Here is a 21,798-nt window from a genome sequence, read left to right on the forward strand (position 1 = left end):
CTTCCCCCCCCCTTCTTCCCCCCCCCTTCTTCCCCCCCCCTTCTTCCCCCCCCTTTCTTCCCCCCCCTTCTTCCCCCCCTTCTTCCCCCCCCTTCTTCCCCCCCCCCCCTTCTTCCCCCCCCCCCTTCTTCCCCCCCCCCCCTTCTTCCCCCCCCCCTTCTTCCCCCCCCCCTTCTTCCCCCCCCCTTCTTCCCCCCCCCCCTTCTTCCCCCCCCCCTTCTTCCCCCCCCCCTTCTTCCCCCCCCTTCTCCCCCCCCTTCTTCCCCCCCCCCCCTTCTTCCCCCCCCCCCTTCTTCCCCCCCCCCTTGCTTCACCTCCCCCCCCGCTTCTTCCCCCCCCCCATCTTCCCCCCCCCTTCTTCCCCCCCCCCTTCTTCCCCCCCCCCCTTCTTCCCCCCCCCCCCTTCTTCCCCCCCCCTTCTTCCCCCCCCCCATCCCCCCCCCCTTCTTCCCCCCCCCCCCTTCTTCCCCCCCCCCCCTTCTTCCCCCCCCCCCCTTCTCCCCCCCCCCAACTCCCCCCCCCCCTTCTCCCCCCCCCCTTCTCCCCCCCCCCCATCTCCCCCCCCCCTCTCCCCCCCCCTCTCCCCCCCCCTTCTTCCCCCCCCTTCTTCCCCCCCTTCTTCCCCCCCCCTTCATCCCCCCCCCTTCATCCCCCCCCCAACTTCTTCCCCCCCCCATTCTTCCCCCCCCCCTTCTTCCCCAACCCCCCCTTCTTTCCCCCCCCCTTCTTCCCCCCCCCTTCTTCCCCCCCCCCAACTTCCCCCCCCTTCTTCCCCCCCCCCTTCTCCCCCCCCCCCTTCTTCCCCCCCCCCCTTCTTCCCCCCCCCTTCTTCCCCCCCCCTTCTTCCCCCCCCTTCTTCCCCCCCCTTCTTCCCCCCCCCCTTCTTCCCCTCCCCCCCCCTCTTCCCCCCCCCCCTTCTTCCCCCCCCCCCCTTCTTCCCCCCCCTCCCCCCCCTTCTTCCCCCCCCCCTTCTTCCCCCCCCCCCATCTCCCCCCCCCTTCATTCCCCCCCCCCTTCATCCCCCCCCCCTTCTTCCCCCCCCCTTCTTCCCCCCCCTCTTCCCCCCCCCCTTCTTCCCCCCCCCCCCTTCTTCCCCCCCCCTTCTTCCCCCCCCTTCTTCCCCCCCCCTCTCCCCCCCCTTCTCCCCCCCCTTCTTCCCCCCCCTTCTTCCCCCCCCCCTTCTTCCCCCCCCCTTCTTCCCCCCCCCCCTTCTCCCCCCCCCCTTCTTCCCCCCCCTCACTCCCCCCCTTCTCCCCCCCCCTTCTTCCCCCCTTCATCCCCCCCCCCCTTCTCCCCCCCCCCTTCTCCCCCCCCCTTCTCCCCCCCCCTTCTCCCCCCCCCTTCTCCCCCCCCTTCTCCCCCCCCCTTCTCCCCCCCCTTCTCCCCCCCCCTTCTCCCCCCCTCCCCCCCCTTCCTCCCCCCCCTTCTCCCCCCCCCTTCTCCCCCCCCCTTCTTCCCCACCCCCCCCTTCTCCCCCCCCCTTCTTCCCCCCCCCCCTTCTTCCCCCCACCCCCGCATCTTCCCCCCCCCCCGCTTCTTCCCCCCCCCTTCTCCCCCCCCCTTCTCCCCCCCCTTTCTCCACCACCCCCCCTTCTCCCCCCCCCTTCTCCCCCCCCTTCTCCCCCCCCCTTCTCCCCCCCTTCCTCCCCCCCCCTTCTCCCCCCCCTTCTCCCCCCCTTCATCCCCCCCCCCTTCTCCCCCCCCCTTCTCCCCCCCCCCTTCTCCCCCCCCCTTCTCCCCCCCCCTTCTCCCCCCCCCTTCTCCCCCCCCTTCATCCCCCCCCCTTCTTCCCCCCCCCCTTCTTCCCCCCCTTCTTCCCCCCCCCTTCTTCCCCCCCCTTCTTCCCCCCCCCTTCTTCCCCCCCCCTTCTTCCCCCCCCTTCTTCCCCCCACCCCCTTCTCCCCCCCCCTTCTTCCCCCCCCCCTTCTTCCCCCCCCCCCTTCTTCCCCCCCCCCCTCTTCCCCCCCCCCCCTTCTTCCCCCCCCCTTCTTCCCCCCCCCTTCTTCCCCCCCCCTTCTTCCCCCCCCTTCTACCCCCCCCTTCTTCCCCCCCCCTTCTTCCCCCCCCCTTCTTCCCCCCCCTCACCCCCCCCTTCTCCCCCCCCTTCTCCCCCCCCTTCTCCCCCCCCTTCTCCCCCCCCTTCTCCCCCCCTTCTCCCCCCCTTCTCCCCCCCTTCTCCCCCCCTTCTTCCCCCCCCTTCTTCCCCCCCCCTTCTTCACCCCCCCTTCTTCCCCCCCCAACATCCCCCCCCCCCCTTCATCCCCCCCCCTACATCCCCCCCCCTTCTCCCCCCCCCTTCTTCCCCCCCCTACTTCCCCCCCCCTTCTTCCCCCCCCTTCTTCCCCCCCCCTTCTCCCCCCCCTTCTTTCTCCCCACCCCCCTTCTCCCCCCCCCTTCTTCCCCCTCTTTCTCCCCCCCCCTTCTCCCCCCCCTTCTCCCCCCCCTCTTCCCCCCCTCTTTCTCCCCACCCCCCTTCTTCCCCCCCCTCTTTCTCCCCCCCCCTTCTCCCCCCCCCTTCTCCCCCCCCTTCTCCCCCCCCTTCTCCCCCCCCCTTCTCCCCCCCCTTCTCCCCCCCCTTCTCCCCCCCCTTCTTCCCCCCCTCTTTCTCCCCACCCCCCTTCTCCCCCCCCCCTCTTCTCCCCCTCTTTCTCCCCCCTCTTTCTCCCCCTCTTTCTCCCCCCTCTTTCTCCCCCCTCTTTCTCCCCCTCTTTCTCCCCCCCCCCTTCTCCCCCCCCTTCTTCCCCCCCCTCTTCTTCCCCCACCCCCCTTCTCCCCCCCCTTCTCCCCCCCCTTCTTCCCCCCTCTTTCTCCCCACCCCCCTTCTCCCCCCCCTTCTCCCCCCCCTTCTCCCCCCCCTTCTCCCCCCCCTTCTCCCCCCCCCTTCTCCCCCCCCTTCTCCCCCCCCCTTCTCCCCCCCCTTCTCCCCCCCCCTTCTCCCCCCCCTCTTTCTCCCCACCCCCCTTCTCCCCCCCCCTTCTCCCCCCCTTCTCCCCCCCTTCTCCCCCCCCCTTCTCCCCCCCCCCTTCTCCCCCCCTCTCTTCTCCCCACCCCCCTTCTCCCCCCCCTTCTCCCCCCCCTTCTTCCCCCCCCTTCTTCCCCCCCCTTCTTCCCCCCCCTTCTTTCCCCCCCCATTCTTTCCCCCCCCCTTCTTTCCCCCCCCCCCCTCTTTCTCCCCACCCCCCTTCTCCCCCCCTCTTTCTCCCCCCCCTCTTCTCCCCACCCCCCTTCTCCCCCCCCTTCTCCCCCCCCTTCTTCCCCCCCTCTTTCTCCCCACCCCTTCTCCCCCCCCCCTTCTCCCCCCCCCCTTTCCCCCCCCCCTTCCCCCCCCTTCCCCCCCCCCTTCCCCCCCCCTTTCCCCCCCCTTTCCCCCCCCCCCTTCCCCTTCCCCCCCCTTCTTCCCCCCCCCCTTCTTCCCCCCCCCTTCTTCCCCCCCCTTCTTCCCCCCCCCTTCTTCCCCCCCCCCCCTTCTTCCCCCCCCCCCTTCTTCCCCCCCCCCCCCTTCTTCCCCCCCCCCCCCTTCTTCTCCCCCCCCTTCTTCTCCCCCCCCCCTTCTTCTCCCCCCCCCTTCTTCTCCCCCCCCTTCTTCTCCCCCCCCTTCTTCTCCCCCCCCCTTCTTCTCCCCCCCCTTCGTCTCCCCCCCCCCTTCTTCTCCCCCCCCCTTCTTCTCCCCCCCCTTCTTCTCCCCCCCCCTTCTTCTCCCCCCCCTTCTTCTCCCCCCCCTTCTTCTCCCCCCCCTTCTTCTCCCCCCCCCTCTTCTCCCCCCCCCTTCTTCTCCCCCCCCTTCTTCTCCCCCTCCTCTTTCTCTCTCCCCCCTCTTTCTCTCTCCCCCCCTCTTTCTCTCTCCCCCCCTCTTTCTCTCCCCCCCCTCTTCTCTCTCCCCCCCTCTTTCTCTCTCCCCCCCTCTTTCTCTCTCCCCCCCTCTTTCTCTCTCCCCCCCTCTTTCTCTCTCCCCCCCCTCTTTCTCTCTCCCCCCTCTTTCTCTCTCCCCCCCCTCTTTCTCTCTCCCCCCCTCTTTCTCTCTCCCCCCCTCTTTCTCTCCCCCCCCCCCTCTTTCTCTCCCCCCCCCCCCTCTTTCTCTCCCCCCCCCCCTCTTTCTCTCCCCCCCCCTCTTCTCTCCCCCCCCCCTCTTTCTCTCCCCCCCCCCCTCTTTCTCTCCCCCCCCCCCCTCTTTCTCTCCCCCCCCCCCCTCTTTCTCTCCCCCCCCCCCCTCTTTCTCTCCTCCCCCCCCCTCTTTCTCTCCTCCCCCCCCCTCTTTCTCTCCTCCCCCCCCCTCTTTCTCTCCCCCCCCCTCTTTCTCTCCCCCCCCCTCTTTCTCTCCCCCCCTCTCTCTCCCCCCCCCCCCCTTTCTCTCCCCCCCCCCTCTTTCTCCCCTCCCCTCCCTCCCCTCCCTCATATTTCTTTCCCTCCCTACCACTACCACCACCTCCAGTCTCTCCCTCCTCTTCTCTTCTTTCCCCTCCCCCCACAATTTGCCCCAACTCTAACCTATTGCCTTAAGACAGTCAGGTTGTGAACTTCAAGGCATCTGACAATTTTGTAATATAACTGGCTGTTTGGAGCTGTACAAGAAAAACTCCTGTGCTTTTTTTTTTCCTTTTTTTGTCCTGTTTTCTCTCACTGGCAAATGACTCCCAAAGCATCATCTCCCCAGTTTGCAGTTGAAAATATCCAAAGTCCAAGGGTGAAATTCTCTCACCCCTGTCACATGTGGCATGGTGTATTGATATACCAGTGTGCTGTGTCACTGCTTGCTTGCTTGCTTACTAGTTAGCCGCTTCAGGTGTGTAGTTTCACACTTTATTGTAATACATATTTCTCTTTTTGAACAGGAGAAAGATCAACAAGTTGCTGCTGTACAGTCACTGACGAAAGATGCTTTGCAAGGTCTATTTCCTGGAGTGTTGGTGCCTTCTGCCTTGGTAATGCTTATTTAACACACACAACATCTTGACTTTCTTTCAGATGAGATTGCAAATCAAATGGTTTTATACATTTTTAATTTGTATGGGGCATTTAATCCCTGGCATATGTAGGAACGTAAAAGCGGCAATACTTTGAATCTTTCAGTCCCTCTAACTGGCTCTGCTGTACTCGGTCATTGATTATGTACCTCAAGGTGCTTAACCTCATTTCCTTACGCCTTTAAAAATCTGCTAATTTCTATTTCAAACTTAAATCATGACTGAGCCTTTCAAATTGCTTGCTGTACCTGTGTGTTAGCTTTTTAGTGCCTTATGAACCAGGTTACTTTCAACATCAACACTTCCCAACCTTTCCGTTTCTTAAGAGTTATAAAACAAAACTTATTCTTTGTTTTGAAAGTAATGTTTTCTTTTAAAGCACAGCTGTTGAATTCCATTTGTAATTTATAGTTTTTTATTTGGCTTTCTATTGAGACAGGTTTCAAGACTTCACTCAAAAGTAGCCTCCTCTGCAAAGTTTGAGTTTATTAGAAAAATTGTTCATATTTTTAACTGTGACATGAATTCTGATTTTGTGCTCTGTATGGCAGCAGTACAACTTTCTTCCTAATGTGAAAAACAGTTTTTTTGTTTTAAATCTTTACAGGAATATTCAGAATGGCTACAGGAGTTTGAGATTGCAGCACAAAGAAGTTTGTCTTCGTTGCTAGCAGATCAAACAAAGGTTTGTTTCCTTAAACTATGCTTGAGAAAAGATTATTACATTATAGCAACATATTGGTTTGTTCATTCATTTCACTTTTTTTTTCATGTTATACATTTCCTCCTGAACAAAGTTTTCAAGGTGACAACAGTTGAGGTGGAAATTGAAATTGTTGGATAATGTTATTGGTAGTAGCAAAGGTTGTATAGAAGAAATGAACATTTTATGGATATTACATTTCCTGGATAAAATTCATTAAGGTAGCATGGGAACTGAGCTAATTCAACCTTTTTCAAAATATCTAAGCGTATTTCAAACTCACTTCTTGATTACTTCTGTGGAGTACCGTCTCAGATCTGAGTCACTTGTACAGAGATCAGATATGTTGAAGATCTGGTACTGAAATCTCCAAGTACTTTGTTATCGGAGGAGGAATAATGGAGACTTATGGAAAGTAGTTTGTGCTTCGCTTTTCTTTAATGAGTGCTGGCTGACACAAGTAAATACTTGTCACTTTTTGAATATTCCATGAGTGAAGGTAAATTCTTATTCATGTGGGTGTGGCTAGCTAGGTTAGCATTATTGACCATCTATAGTTACTTTTAAGAAGCTGGTGATGAACTGCCTCCTTGAATTGCTGCAGTTCATCGGTATGGTACACCCACATTGCTGTTGGGAAGGGGCTTCTCTGACTTGGACTCAATGACAGTGAAGAAATAGTGATCTTTTTCCAAATCATGATGACGAATGGGTCAGAAGTGATGTTCCTATGTATCTGCTGCCCTGGTCCTCCTAGATGGTAGAGGCTGTGGGTTTGAAGCATGTCAAACATGTCTTTGATTTTCTGCAGTGTATTTACTAGATAGTAGCCATACGTACAATTGAGCATCAGTGATAGAGGGAGTGAATGTTTGAGTATTTCATTCATATTCCATGAGTAGAAGTCTGAACAGAAATAAATAAACTTCAAATGCAATTAAGTTTTCGAGCCAGAATGAGACTTCATTTGGATTGCTGCATAAAATAATTAAAAAATGGTGTGATTAGTAATTAGTTGGTTCCCTTGCAGCTTGCTCAGCCTAAAATATAACACCACTAGGTATTTCAATTTTGACAGTGTCCAAGTCATTATCTCTCAAATCAGTTATACTGCATGCAGTGTTTCCTCTAATTTTCTTGCTGGTTGCCCAGACCTCCAAAGCCCGTGCACAACAGTGACTCCCATGAGGGAGGTCAGTGCTACAGTCAGTGTACTGACACTGCAATGTGTCAAACATTGGAGCAGCTGCTCCAGTGCTGCCATGCATTTTAGAAGGAGGTGTTACTAGCATGAACTGCTTCTCTCTATAGATACCTAAATTAGCTGTGTGAATGTAATAATAGCTTGTCATTACTGCAGATGTATAACCGTCTGGGTCTTGGGCGACCATGAAGGGGGAAATAGCATCTGTTTTAGAAGAAAATCTTCACAAAACAACTTTGGTCCTTGTATTGCCACTTTGCAGAAAATATTGAAATTGTTTTCCAGTTGTTTATTTTGTTTGTGAAATACAAACCTCTTGAAAAGCTGACATGCTTTGCTTTTAATTATGTCCCGACTTAATGTACCCTGAATTGTTATAGCATCAAAACCCACAGAGAAATTGTTTGTTTTAAGCTAAATTTCCCTAAGACATGTAAGCCATTTGTCCTGGTGGGAAATCTAATAGCAGTTGTAGGATTGGGCAATCCAATGGTATTTATTTCTAATTATTTTTGTTTTCAGTTTTCAGGATTTTATTGCTTGCATTTGACCCTGTTTCACCCTGGGACAGAGTTAATCCTATACTCCATCTCTAATGGTTTTCCTTCATTAATTAGCTTTTTTTTTTGTAAAGCCGTGCTTACTTGCAATGTTAACTGAATTGCAGCCAGAGGATGAAGCTAGCAATAGCTTTTCTCACTTGCCACTGTCTTAGAGAACAAAGCTATGACACTGGATGTACCCAATCTCTCCTTGTTGCTCTTTGCTGTTACCTGCCAACATCAGGTGCTGCCTTGTCCTTTCTGGTAGGGTCTGTTTGTTTAGCATTCAAAACTTGGATGGTCTTCATTTCATTAGCTAAATATTGGGAAGACTGAAGTAATTATATTTTAAAATCTGTATCCTCTGCACTGGCTTAAATGATCCTCAACAATAGAATGTTCACTCTGTCATGATCTCTCTTCACATTTTAATTGATTGAAACTACAAGTGAAGGTATCTTAGACCCAGTCTTAGAAATTCCTCCTGAGCCACCTGTATCTTTTCACTGTTACAATACTTGAAATCTGCTGTTTTGATCAAGCCCATACCCTCCCAACCTGCATTTTTAATTTCTGCCTTTGGCTCAGTGTACGTTTCTGCTCACATCTGTTTGAAGCATCTTAGTACATTTTTCTGTATTACGGGTATGCAAGTTATTGCTTTAACTTTTTGGTTATTTCCAAAATCTAGGTCATAGAACACAAAGAAAAAGAAGGTGAGGAGATGCATGCGATGTTACAGTTAGAGTGTGAGAAGTACAAGACAGTACTTGCTGAAACGGTAGGTTTTGTTTAATTGCCTTTCCCAGCAGAGTTGAAAGTTTGTGTTTTCTTTTCATATGTTCCACAAAAAGTAAATTCTCAATGATATTATCCATAGGAAGGAATTTTACAGAGATTGCAAAGCAGTGTTGAAGAGGAGGAAGGCAAATGGAAATTGAAACTGGAAGATTCTCAGAAGGCATTGATAAAGGTATTGGACTCTTGCAGTGGTGTGCCTCATTTCCTAGAATTGGACTATTCATTGCAGATAAGAACTAGGGCCTTGGTCAGACTGGTCAGAATTATGTTACATAGACTTTCTCTTGGTTTAGACTGTTCTATGTTCTAAGTGTTCAGTTTTTGAATTTGGCTTTCTTCTGTTTCAATTCTGATTAATATGAGATGAGAAGCTTGGGCTACATGTCTCATTTTAACAGTACTTAATTCTTCAGTATCAAATTGAAAATTATTTAGAAACCCATAGTATCTGAAAGTGTGAAACAACTGCTTTTGTGTGCCTGTATGTGAAGTTTATTTTTCGATTTACATAATTGAAGGAATTCTAAAGAGTAGTGTTTAGATACATGACTATGAAAGGCCTAATCTTTAATATTCATTTTATATTCTAGATGCAGTCAACGGTTCGCACGTTAGAGCAAGAGTTAGAAATGGTGAAGCGTACAAACACTGAAGTTGAGCAAGTATGTGAATCACTTTTTGTCCAAAAAATTAAAGCTGTTGTTTTTTTAGTATGTGGAGGTATTTTCAGCAGTGTACTTGTGCAAAAATTAAGGGTGGCAGACGTCAGGGATTTGTGCCTACAGTGATAATGTTCTATTGAGCCAGCAGGCCTGGATTCAAGTCCCATCTATTCCACAGGTGTGTGATGACATCTTTGAACAAGTTGGTTAAAATGTCAATTGAAGGGAAACATGGTCTAGGAGGTTCAGGTTCATGTCTCACCTGCTTCAGGTACATCATTGCATGTCAGGGCAGTTAAACAAACTTGAGAACACATCAAATTGCATTTGCAGGTATTATTACAAGAACGTTTCAGGGGAAACTTCATCAAGAAATGAGTTGGTGAGGCATACAGAAAAGTTAGAAGTAGCCTTTTCTGGGATCAATTGGACATGGAGAGACTGCATAAAGTATCGAAGTGTGGCTGTGAACTTGGCTCGGAACATTTGAATCAGACTGACAGGAAGTAGCAAGATCTGCAGGAGAGGAGACAAAAGAAGACAGAACAAGTCAAACAGAAATTGAAATCCCCTATATTAGATGTTGCCCATTGTTGAGGCAGGAAGTAGGTTAGCAGAGAAATTTAATAGGTGGTATGAATGTTGGTGGGAGGGAATGAAGACTGAAGAGTGTGGAGGTTAATTAAGTGTAAAAGAAAGTTAGACCGTAACAAAGGAGACTAAGAGGTTGGATGATGACCCATGTTTGGTGTGGGTTTGTACAGATATAGTCCCAGATAAATCGTGAATTGGAAGCTCAAAGATGGCTAACGTGGTTGCCTTTTCTACTTTACGGTGGCAGAACAGATTTTGGTTGTGACTTTATCTGACGAGGTTAAGACAGTGGCTGAAGAGTAGGAATGCCAAATGACAACAATAATTTGAGGTCTGGGTTATTGAGGCAATTTATCAGAGGGGAGACGTTTTTAAAAAAAAGGGTAGGACATGATAGAGGGGTGCATCAGGAAGGCAGAGGAAGTCTAGGACAAAGGGCCTAAAGTAGTTTTTTTGTCCCTGTAATTGGGTCTGTATTTTAAATCTTAAGCTGTTACATTTGAAAGTTATGCAGAAATTATAGCAATATGTTGATTGTATACAATGGGTGCTTTGAGTTTTGATTGAGAAACTCCAATGATTTTTTTTCTGCTACAGTCATGTCAAAGGGATAATGAGGGGAACAAGTAAAAACTAAAATGAGAAAATCGTAATTTGAGAGGTTGTGCCATGTGTTTAATGGACTAGAGACCTTATGGCTTTCTGTAGTGGGAAATAATTGTTCTTGACGTGGCAGTTTGGTTCAGTGGCAGGTGGTGGCATAATGGTAATGGTGGGCTAATCATCCAAAGACCCAGGATAATGTTCTGTAGATACTAGTGCAAATCCTATTGAAGTAGCTTGTTTCAATTCTATTAATTCTTTCTGTCTCCATCTTTTTACAATAATGGCTATCTGGTTTACAACATGGTTTTTTTTGGGAAATTTGCCTTCCTTGTCTGGACTCGCCTACAGATGAGTCTAGATTGTCAACAATGTGGTTGACTCTTAACAGTCCACAGAAACATCCTAGCAGTACACGCCATTCAAGGGCATCAGCAAGTGCTGGCTTTGCCAGTGTTGCCTTTGTCTAATTAAATAATTTTGAAACGTGTTGCAGACTTGAGCATAATAGTCCCCTTATAAAGGATTGTGTTCTTATGAAACTGACCTAAAATGTATTTGAAATAGTAAGAATTGCTGATGTTGGAGTCAGAGATAATTGTGTGGAGCTGAAGGCACCCAGCAGATCAGGCAGTATCAAAGGAGCAGGAAAGCTGAGGTTTCGGGTCAGGGCCCTTCTTCAGAAATGGTTGCGGGGGGGAGCTCTGAAGTAAACAGCAAGGAAGGACAGGGCTGGGGAACGTTGGTATTCGGTGATAGGTGAGTGCAGTTAAGCGGTGGAGGGGATTCCTCAGTGAGGTGAGAGGAGTGGATCGGTGGGAGAAGAAGACAGATGGGTCAAGGAGGTGGGGATGAGAGGGAGGGTTGGTCATGGGACCAGGCTGGTGGCGGGAACATTTTGAAACTGGTCAGGTCCACATTGAGACCATTGGGTTGTAGGCCCCCAAGGCAGCATGTGAGGTGCTACTCCACCAGTTTGACGGTGGCATCATTGTGACACTGGAGGGGGCCCAGGATGGGTGTTGAAGTAGTTTGCGACTGGAAGATGTAGTTTGTCACGAACAGAGTGCAGGCGTTCTACAAAGTGGTCTGTGAGCCTCCACTCCGTCTCACTGATGTAGAGGAAGCCACATCGGGAGCAGCGGATGCAGTAGACCATATTGGTGGATGTTCCACTAAAAGCATTTGAGCTTGGATTGAGGTATATGACGCTAATGTAATGAACTCGTGTCGGCACGATAGCCAAATGTGCACCTGCATTGTAACACATCTGTGATTACAATTTATTTAATTTGTATCACAATCTGAGAAGCTTGAGCTCGATTTTCTTTGTGTCTTTTAGACTGGTTGAACTGTGGGATAGACCAGGGTAATGGAGTTAATTAGATTCTCTGGCAGAGAGAGAGCATGGATATTATGGGTGAAATGTCCTTCGTCTAAACAGTAACTTAGTTTTAAGAAGTATCATTATCAGAAAAATCCTGATTCAATTAGCTGTGATAATTTGTTTGATTGCCTGTTGGACTCAGTAAAGCCTAAGCATTTTGATCTCAACATTAATTCTTTCTTTTTTAAAGAGAAGCCACCTCCCTGTAATTTTAAAAACTTATTCTGCAATGAACTGCTACAAAAGTTATAAACTGCTGGAAATCTGAAGTTAGAACAGAATGCTGGAGAAACTTGGGCTTTGCAGCATCTGTGGAGAGAGAACTAGTTAACATTAAACAGATTCTTCAGATCTGAAGAGCCTTAAGATTTAAAACATTAACTGTTTCTCCCTGCACAGGTGCTGCAGAATCAGAGTTTCTCTGGCTTTTTTAATGATACAAGGTATTTGGTATTGATCATACTATACCATTGTGACAAGTAAATAGCTCTAAAATCTGCCTACATTATTAATGCAAGTTCTTTGAAACTATTATAATTCTTTTACAGCTTAAAAAACAAAATAATCATCTTGCAACTGAGTTGGAAAAGGTGGAATCAGAGAGAGCAACTTGTGTAACTGAAGTTAGAGAAGTATGTCTGTCTTTTTTTTAAAAAAAAAGAAACGTTTATGATTGCTATAAAGTTGCTGACAGCAGAAAATAAAACCAAACAGTACGTGTGGTGACCCATTAAACTTGCAATTTCTGAAAAGAACCTCTTAAAATCTCATCTAATGCGACAATGGGGTCTTGACTTTTTTTTGTCAGCCCAATTCAAGTATGAATGTAACTGTCCCAAGAATGGTCTAATTAGATTTTTAAACTTCATTTTCAGCTCAAAGTTCTGTTGACTGAATTACAGAAAAAACTTGATGATTCTTGTGCTGAAGCAATAAAGCAGAATGAAGAACTAAATTTGGTAAGAAATTTCACGCATTTCTTTAACTTATTCCAAAAGATGCTTAAATTTTATGCCAGCCAGTAGTGCAGACCATCCTGTACTCATCTTCCTTACAACAAATGTGTTTTTTAAAACTATTTCTAAGTACTGAAACAAACTTGTTCATAATTGAGCAACTTCAACCTATTCAACTGACATTTGTTAACCTTTCTGAATGAAAACAAACGCCGCATCTTTAATTTTCTCTAAACAGAAAAATTACTCCCAACAGCAAAAAGACTAACACCCCAAATTCAATTCTCACTCATCCAGTTTTAAAAAGTGATGGCAGTCCCTCATGCTGCCTGGTCCACTTTGCCTTGTGCGTTGAGTTGGTTAAGACCAGGGTGGGGGCATGTTTGGTAGTGCCAGTTGGTTCCTTGTGTTGTCTTAGTTCATCCCCTTTGCACTAATTTTAGCACAAACTATTTCTTGCCAAATATTTAAATTAGTATCTGATTCATTACAGAAAATCTGCTTTGTTGGTTTTTCTGCTAGACATTAGGGTTGTTAGTTTTCTTTTATGTTTTGAGGAGTTAATCTCATAAGGAATGTTAATGAATGTGAAGTGTTGGAGAAACTCAGCAAGCCTGGTAATGTCTGTGGACAGAAACAGCTAATGTTTCGAGTCCAGTATGACATCCCCTGAATGAGTTTCCTCACCACTACCGTTTATTCTATTTCAGATCACTGGCTCCATTGTAATTTGCTTTTACTTAAAGGATGTTGAAGCCTAGTTTAAAAGACCAGCTTTTAGGTTATCCAGAATTTTTGAGAATTGCACAGGTTGCATTAGCTGATACAATGAAACTCGTTTATTCAATGTGGCATTAATAAACTCGGGCTTCTACCATTTTAATTATGCATAATATAATTGCATCTGTTGATGTCTCCTAAAATTTGGCCTGTATTGCAACATAGTCAGTTTTAAATCTGTGGTTGAGTCTCGCCCAGAGGAAAGGTTCCAGTTTCAATTATCTTGCAAGTCTTCTTGAGTTTTGATCTGTACAGGAGGATAACAGCTCACCCTTTCTGTCTTTTTGGTTACTGTGGTGAAAATAAACAATGTCTCCACCACTGCTGTTTTTAGTAGTTGGTTTGAGGTACCCAAGTGGAATATCAAAGTCCAGGATTATTTTGTTGTTTCCCTTATCTAAACAAACTAACAGTTAATGTTTAGGGTTACACAAGAAGGACCGTAGTTCTCAAAGTACTGAGTAATGCTGAATAGCCACAGACTTTCCTTCAGCAATGGGTTAATGCTTTGAGGGCTGAGGAGAAAACTTAGCTGAAAATATAACCAAATTAATTTGTTTTGTTTTTATTTACAGCTTAAAACTCAGTTAAATGAAACATTAACAAAACTGAAAGTTGAGCAGAATGAAACACAGCATGTGGCTTCCAGTCTTTATAAGGTAAGTGTTTTGATGCATCGAGCATGTTGCAAGGTGTACCAGCCACCCATGTTGATGAGGTTCTAAACAATTTTGTTGGCCCTACCCAAATGTTGACTTTGACTGCTTCTCAACGTATCTATCCATGTGCTGCTAAAGGTGCTAATATTAACAGCAGGTTAAATGCTATTAAATAAAAATAACAAGCAGTTTTGCTTTTTAAAAGAATAGTTTGACCAACAGGCAAGTCATTCTAAACTTGTTAGAACCTTGATTAAACCAGACTTGAGGTCCAGTCTGCGTATTATTGAAATGAGGTTCCAGCGATTTTTACCAAAATGAAGGCCAGTATCCCATATGCTTTCTTAACGGCCTCTTTGACCTGTCCTGCTGCCTTCAAAGATCTATGGACCTGCAGTTTGTGAGTTTGTACCATTTCAATGTGTGCTTCCTTGCCCTATTGGTCTTTCCAAAATGTGTCACCTTTTCTGTTTAGTAGGATTTCATTCCATTCGATTCGCCGCTATTTCACCTACCTGACTGCCTGTCTACATCATCCTTGTCGTCTAAGGCTTTCTTCCTCGCTATTTCCACCACCACAAACTTTCATGTCATCAGTGCATTTATTTATCACACCCAAGTTCAAGTCTAAATCACTGAGGTACACACAAACAGCAAGGGACCCAGCACTGAAATCTGTGGTGCACCACAGGTCGCTAGGTGTCCAGTCTCAAAAACATCTTTTAACCATCATCACAAGAAAATTGAAGAACTGCTGATGCTGAAATTCAGAAATTGCTGGGTAACTCAGCAGGCCTGGCAGCAGTGTGGAGAGAATCAGTTAACATTTTGGGTCCGTTGATCCTTCCAAAGAAGGGTCAGTGGACCTGAAATGTGAACTGCTAATACTACTTCCCTCCTGATACTAATTTGTTCGTGTGTCACCGTCCCTTTCCCTGGTTTCTATACCCACATCGTAAACCCCTATTCACTGCAGCACACAAATTGTCACTGTGGTCCTTTAATGGGCCCCGTTCTTTCCCTGGTTATTCTTTTGTGCCTAACAGTATACATATAAAATGCCTTTCAATTTTCCTGTCATCAGCCAGTGGCTTTATTTCCCATGTCCCCTCTTGGCTCTCAGAATTTCTTCTTGTAAGTCATTGACTGCATTCTTTTTAATATTAAAAAGTTCTGACATTTTTGTTTCTGCCTTACAGGTTCAAGAATCTTTGAATGTTATTCAGGCAGAAATGGCGAGAACTAAGAGAGATGACAATGCCTTAGCTAACAGTGACATTTCAGAGGTGCAGGTGTGTTTATTTGTTTTCATTAAAAATTCACATCATAACAGTTGGTTAACATACTGGATAAATGGCATAAAGTATGTTTCCGCAGTTTTGGTTTCAAGTCAGTATTGTTGCTATAGCTAATAAGTTAAATAGCTAACTTAGCCCTTCTCAAAATTAAATCAGAACTAAACTTGAGATTTAGTCTTTTTTTTGTTGGCTACGTATTGACTAATTCTCACATCATGTTTGCCATTGTTTGGGATTTGTTTAACCAAACCCATGCCCATAGTGCACACGTTCTTTGGCCAGCAAAAGCATGTCTGTATAAACCAGCTGCTTGCCTGCCACTTTGTTGGAGGTTGGTCAGAGATCTTCTACATGCCCTTTTGGATGGAAAATCATGTGCTGTAAATTGGTGTGAAAATTTTTGGAATATTATTGCAAAGTTATTAGGTTAATGGTGTAGGGCACTTAAAGTGATGAAAGAAGACACTTCTGATTATAACTAATAGCAGGTACACTGTATTTAAATTTAATGTGACAGTAATAATGGTTCACCTGAAACTTAGGTACTCTGTGTCACTCTTTGTATCCTGTCCGTTTTGCCTTACTGGAATAAAGGGTTTTTTACTCTTAGAGAATTGGAGTGTTGTTACTTCACCAGGAATATTTGATGAGAAATTAACTTATAGTGAATTTATACTTTAACTTTTTTCCTACTTATTACTTTTTCTGTGGAACAGTTAAACGTCAAGGAAACCTCTTTGGATCTTGATCAGAATATAGTTCAACTTCAGCAACTACTGAAATGTATGATTCTACAGCTCTCAAAAGGAAAGGAAAATTCACAACATGTTACTTTACAGCTTGATCAAAAGGTACAGAATAAATACTAAATTTTTCCTATAAGTAGATTTGCTCTCCCAAGTGTCCTGACTTGAAGCCTACATTTCTGCTCGGTTGTCAACAACTTTTTAACATACAAAAGAGGAACGCTGTCAGTTTTACAGCACGGAAGGAGGCCCTTCAGTCTCTTGAGTCCACACCAGTCATCTGCTTTATTCCTATTTTTCAACACTTGGCCCAAGGCCGTTGTTGCTGTTTTTCAGGTGTTCGAGTGCCTTCCTTCTGCAGGGACTGTTCTCTCCAGGACACCCTGGTCCACTTGTTTTTCACTTCCAACACCACCCCACCAGTCCCCCAGCCCCACTGCACCTTCCCCTGCAACTGGCAAAGGTGTAATATCTGCCCATTACCCCTTCCCTCCCCAGCATCCAAGGACCCAAACATAGCTTCCAGGTCAAACAACACTTCACCTCAACTTCCTACTGTCTAGTCAACTACACTTGTTGCTCACAATGTGGCCCCCTCTACTTTGGGAAAACAAAGCGTAGACTGGGTGACTGCTTCACAGAACATCTGCGTTCTGCTTGCAAAAGGACCAAGCTTCCAGTTGTCTGCCACTTTAACACATCAGTCTGTGTTCCCTGGCCAACATTTCTGTTTCTGGCTTGCTATAGTGTTCTACCAAAGCTCAGCACAATCTGGAAGAACAATACCTCATTTACTACTTTGGGACCCTGCTGCCCTCTGGACTGTATATTGAATTCAATAATTTTTAGGGCCTGAACACTCCCCTGTCCTAGTCCGCTGTCCCACACACCAGGCCTGTTATCACAGCCTACCGATACACGCTACCTATTGCTAGTCACTAACGGTCCCCATTAACAGCTGTTTACCCTCCTAACCAGATGATCATCGACTCCTTTGTCTATCCGACTGCTCTTCTGTGTGTTCGGGCTCTATCCTCACCTGTTTTCTTCCCTACCCCAACTCACTGCCTTCCTCCTCCGATCTTGTGCAAATACACCTTGTTTTCCTAGCTACCATTAGGTCTGAGGAAGGGTCACTGGACCTGAAACGTTAACTGATATTTTTTCTTCATAGATGCTGCCAGACCTGCTGAGCTTTTCCAGCAGTTTGTCTTAGTTACTATAAATGGTTCTCTGAGCAAGGGTGATTATATTTCATTGTATAAGAATATGATGCGAGTCCAAGTTGAAGATCTTGTGCTTTTAAAGAATTTCACTTACTTATGTATCAAGGGCAAGTTAGCTGAAGTAGTTGGGAATATTCTTATCTGTCATCACATTTTAATCTATGGTGCATTTTTTTCAAGGGGGAATTCTCAGCTTCACGTTTCCTTGGCTAAAAATTTCATGGGAAAACTGGTCCAGGAGTGGCTGACTAGAATAAGTAGTAACAGTTCTAAATTACAGTAAGAAAGTTATAATATTGCCAGAAAAGTACTAAGTCTGGAGATTTAGTTCTAAAAGCTTGCAATGAAAGATGGCTAAGAAAATAGGTGTCAACATGTTTTCAGAGAGCACAACTCAGGAATAGAAACTAGGCCATTCTGTCCATTTTGAGTCTGCTCTGCCATTTCAATCATGGCTGCTAAGCTTCTCAACCCCATGTCCCTGCTATCCCCCCATAACCCTTGATGCCCTTGGCAATGAAGAACCTATCTATCTCTTAAATTTACTCAATAACCTGAGAAGGACCCTTTTATCCCCACTTTTTCTCTGTTTTTTGCCAGACAACCAGTCTTCTTTCCGTGCTAGCACCTTGCCTGTAACACCTTGGGCCCTTATCTTACTCATCAGCTTCCTGTGCAGAACCTTGTCAAAGACCTTTTTGAAGTCCAGGTAGATAACATCTATAGGCTCTCCTTGGTCTAACCTGCTTGTTACGTCCCCAAAGAATTTTAACAGATTTGTCAGGCATGACCTCCCCTTGATGAAGCCATGCTGGCTTTACCTATTTTATCATGCACTTCCAAATATTCAGAAATCTTACCCACACAATAGACTCTAAAATCTTACCCATTACAGAGGTTAGGCTAAAAGGCCTGTAATTTTCCGTCTTTTGCCTTACTCCCTTTTTAAACAAGGGTGTCATATTAGCAATTTTCCAGTCCCCTGGGACCCTCCTTAACTCTAATGATTCCCGAAAGATCAGCACCAATGCCTCCACTATTTCTTCAGCTATTTCCTTAAGAACTGTGGGGTGCAGTCCATCTGGTCCTGGTGACTTATCTACCTTCAGGGCATTCAGTTTTTCTAGCACCACCTTCTTGGTGATGACCACCATACTCAGCTCTGCCCTCTGAATCCCTTGAATTTTTGGGATATTACTTGTGTCTTCCACTATGAAGACTGACGCAAAGTAATTATTTCAGTTCCTCAGCTATTTCCTTGTTCTCCCACTACAATTTCTCCAGTATTATTTTCCAGTGGTCCAATATCCACTTTTTTGCTCCTTTTTATATCTAAAATTCTTGTAGTCCTCCTTTTTGTATATTACTGGCTAGTTTACCCTCATTTAATCTTCTCCTCCTTCCTTATTTCATTTTTGTTGTCCTCTGGTTTTTGTGAGCTTCCCAACCCTCTGGTTTCCCACTGCCCTTTGCCACATTACATGCTTTTTTGCTATCCCTGATCCCCCTCGTCAGCCACAGTTGCCTCATCATCCCTGTACCATGTTTTTTCCTAGGGAAGAATTTTTGCTGTGTCTCCTGAAATAGTGCTAGAACCTCCTGTTTCACTGTCTTTCCTGCTAGGCTCTTCTCCCAGTCTATTCTGTCCAGCTCCTCCCACATGCCTCTGTCATAGCCCTCCTTCAGCTTTAATACCGTTACCTCTGATTCCATCTTCTCCCTCTCGAATTGCAGAGTAAATTCATCATATGTTCACTGCCTCTTAAGGGTTCATTCACCTTAAACTCCCCTCGCAAGTCTACCTCATTGCACAACACTAAATATCTCTAAATTCAGAATTGCCTGATTCCTCCTGAGCACTTTCACAAGCTGCTCCAAAAAGCCATCTTGCAGGCATTTCACAAATTCCTTTCCTTGCAATCCTTTTACCACCCTGGTTTTTCCCAGTCTGCCTGCGTATTGAAATCCCCCATGATCAATGTGACTTTGCCTTTCTTACATCACAAGACAGGAAAAGGTGCTTTATCTTGCACCCCAGCTCCTGACTATTATTTGGAGGCCTGTACATAATTTCAGCTATTTTTTAAGCCTCTGTGGTTCCTCAATTCTACCCACACAGTTCCTTCACCATCTGATCCTACTTTGTTTCTTACTTTTGATTTTGTTTTTTACTAATAAGGCAACCCCACCCTCTCTGCCCACCTGCTGAACTTTGGATAAGATGTATATGCTTGTATATTCAGCTCCCAATCCTGATCTCCTTGCAGCCATGTCTCCGTGATGACCACTACCCCATATCTGCCAACTTTGACCTGCATCACATGCTTTCTCTTATTCCTTATTCTGCATACATTCAGATATAACATCTCTCCTCAAAGGGTGAGTAGTCTCTCGAGTTGCAGTGGTCCCAGGTGGCTTCCATGATAATGGATGTTTTGGAAAAATGTGAATTTTCTGACATAGGCTCTGTGACCTGTTACCTGCAATGCTTTGCAACTTGTCCAAGGCTCACCTATGGAATCTAGAGTTTGTTTTTTAAAACTGACTGGGACTGTGATTCTTTGAACTCCAGGTAATCCTACAAGTGAATCCACTGGTCAGCTGACAGGAATTTCACCAATATTCTGCACTGGTTGATTGTGGTTTTGCTGACAAAAGTGGCTTAACAGTACCTCCAATTGCACTAGTCCCTAAAACTTGGTCAGACTTGGTTCACACATGCCAAATCCTCTGGATTTGGATTTGAGCAAGTCCCAATGTAACACAAGTATGCACACTCCCTGTAAACTTGTCTGGAATCCTTTATGACTTGATTAAGAATTTAGTTATGGTGATTGGCTTCTGCTCCTGTCTGTCCCCAAAATATTTGAGATAAAGGTGTTGTCATTTCACCTTTATGAAGTCATGTGTTGAACTTTCTAGTCTGATAAATCATGTGAAAACCAAATTTTGCTGTCTACCTTTAATGGAGCAGGGACTGCTAAGATTGTATTTTCATTTATTGTCTTTTAGGTGCCTAGAGTGCTGAAGGAAGAAGACTCTGTTTGAAGATGGTGCGATGGTTTGCACCTTGATTTGCCAAATTAAAGCCTTATTTATGTTTCTTGCCCTTCTTAATTGTCAGACACTGAATAGAGCTTTACTTTTGTGTTTTTTTTTTAATATTGGATTAAACTACTGATTCAAAAATATTGTAGGCAGCTTGAGTTTTTAGTTTTCTAAAACATGGTATTCAGTCTTTACATTCCTAAATACAGATATTCTTTACATTTTTTTTTGCTAAATGCCAATGTTGGCTTCTGGAAAATATAATTTGGGCAAAACCAGGAGCTAAAATAATAAATCTAGCAGCAAATTTTCTTTTCAGGTTGAATTTAAAATTATCAGGGTTTAGCTGCTGACTTTCAGCATTACACACTCCTCATGTTGCTAACATAGAAAATCTGAAGAATGTTATAATAGTGAACCTAAGTAAAGGATGTTTATTTTTCAGCCAAAAGACTTAAAAGTTCGACTGCAGTCTGGTCAGATGAAATGTTAATATAGATAGCAGTCTGCCAGTTGATTTTCTGTACCTGTCCCTCTTACGAGCATCAAACACTGTTGAACAATCAGCAATAAGCGGTGAATGTTCAATTACTGCTGATTTAACAGTGCAAACTCTTTCTATTAAGTGGGTTTCTCATACAGTCGACCTATCGTGCATTGGAGGCATTTGTGTCTGCATACCCAAGCTGCTAGTTTAAGAAATGGTTTGTAGATGGGTGAAGAAGGGTAAACCATTCAAATTAATGCTGCTTTGATATTTTACTGTTTTCTTTAAGATAAAATTGAATCCAAGGAGCTGCCATTTTAATAAAGTGATGAACTGTAAATAAGGCCTGTGTAAAAATGAGGGAAAAATAAAATCTCCTTTGCATCTTATTTTTCCATGATATGATCACTTTTTGTTTTTCTAGTGCAGTCAGGAACTTTATTAAGTCTGGATTTCAGCACCAGGATTGGGAAATATTGTATCACGGTATTTCAGCAAATGATGCTGTGGATTTCTTTGACTTGGTGGACTGGGCCTTAGGAGCAATGGTGCCTCAAAATGTTTATCTGCACAGCAATGAAATGTTGGAGGTGTCTGGGGCAAGGCGGATACACAATGGTAATAAGTTGCCATGCACGTGTCTGAAACTTAAATTTTATAGCAGCCGTATATTTTGGACTACTGTGACTCCTGGACTAATGCCAGTATTTCAAAGCAATATTGGACCTTGGTTCTGTTTTCTGAAACTTTTTAAATGAAAAATTGTCATGGCATTATTGGCTTACTGCCACCTTTCCAGTGGGCTGGAATAATGAAGGAACTCTGTAGTTGGTGTAAATTTAAATGCTTTCCAAATAATTTTTAAAGAGTTGTAGTTTATGGCAACATACTCATTAAATAAGAAACCAACCTTGTGTAAAAGCTCCTAGTTGGCAAAATATTGGAGAAAAACTTGGAAAAATAGGCAAACTTAAAAAGCCCTTTTCAAAATGTGTCTTCGAGACAAAATTCTGTTTTCCTTTGACAAATATTTTCTAGATCTGTTTTGGATCTCCGATGCAAAAAGGATCCACTTCAGGAGTTTAAAAATGGGCAAGTCTATATTTGATTTTTACAAAGCTGACTGGAATTGGTATTAGTC

At 45.7% G+C, this 21,798-nt stretch overlaps 1 protein-coding gene across 4 annotated transcripts in view; it reads left to right on the forward strand.

Annotated features, from left to right (window-relative positions):
- Positions 1-21,046, forward strand: part of ktn1 (kinectin 1) — a 130,221-nt gene extending 109,175 nt beyond the window's left edge. For all 4 annotated transcript variants that reach the window (XM_048537215.2, XM_048537218.2, XM_048537219.2 and 1 more), the window contains 11 exons: positions 4,830-4,919; positions 5,569-5,646; positions 8,102-8,191; positions 8,291-8,383; positions 8,802-8,873; positions 12,006-12,089; positions 12,333-12,416; positions 13,769-13,852; positions 15,052-15,144; positions 15,867-16,001; positions 20,135-21,046. In XM_048537215.2, coding sequence (XP_048393172.2) covers positions 4,830-4,919; positions 5,569-5,646; positions 8,102-8,191; positions 8,291-8,383; positions 8,802-8,873; positions 12,006-12,089; positions 12,333-12,416; positions 13,769-13,852; positions 15,052-15,144; positions 15,867-16,001; positions 20,135-20,170 — 939 coding nt within the window. In that variant the 3' untranslated portion in view covers positions 20,171-21,046. The remainder of the gene's footprint in view (positions 1-4,829; positions 4,920-5,568; positions 5,647-8,101; positions 8,192-8,290; positions 8,384-8,801; positions 8,874-12,005; positions 12,090-12,332; positions 12,417-13,768; positions 13,853-15,051; positions 15,145-15,866; positions 16,002-20,134) is intronic.
- Positions 21,047-21,798: the final 752 nt, after the last annotated feature.

Source organism: Stegostoma tigrinum, chromosome 10, assembly GCF_030684315.1.
Source record: "Stegostoma tigrinum isolate sSteTig4 chromosome 10, sSteTig4.hap1, whole genome shotgun sequence".
Classification (NCBI taxonomy): Eukaryota; Metazoa; Chordata; class Chondrichthyes; order Orectolobiformes; family Stegostomatidae; genus Stegostoma; species Stegostoma tigrinum.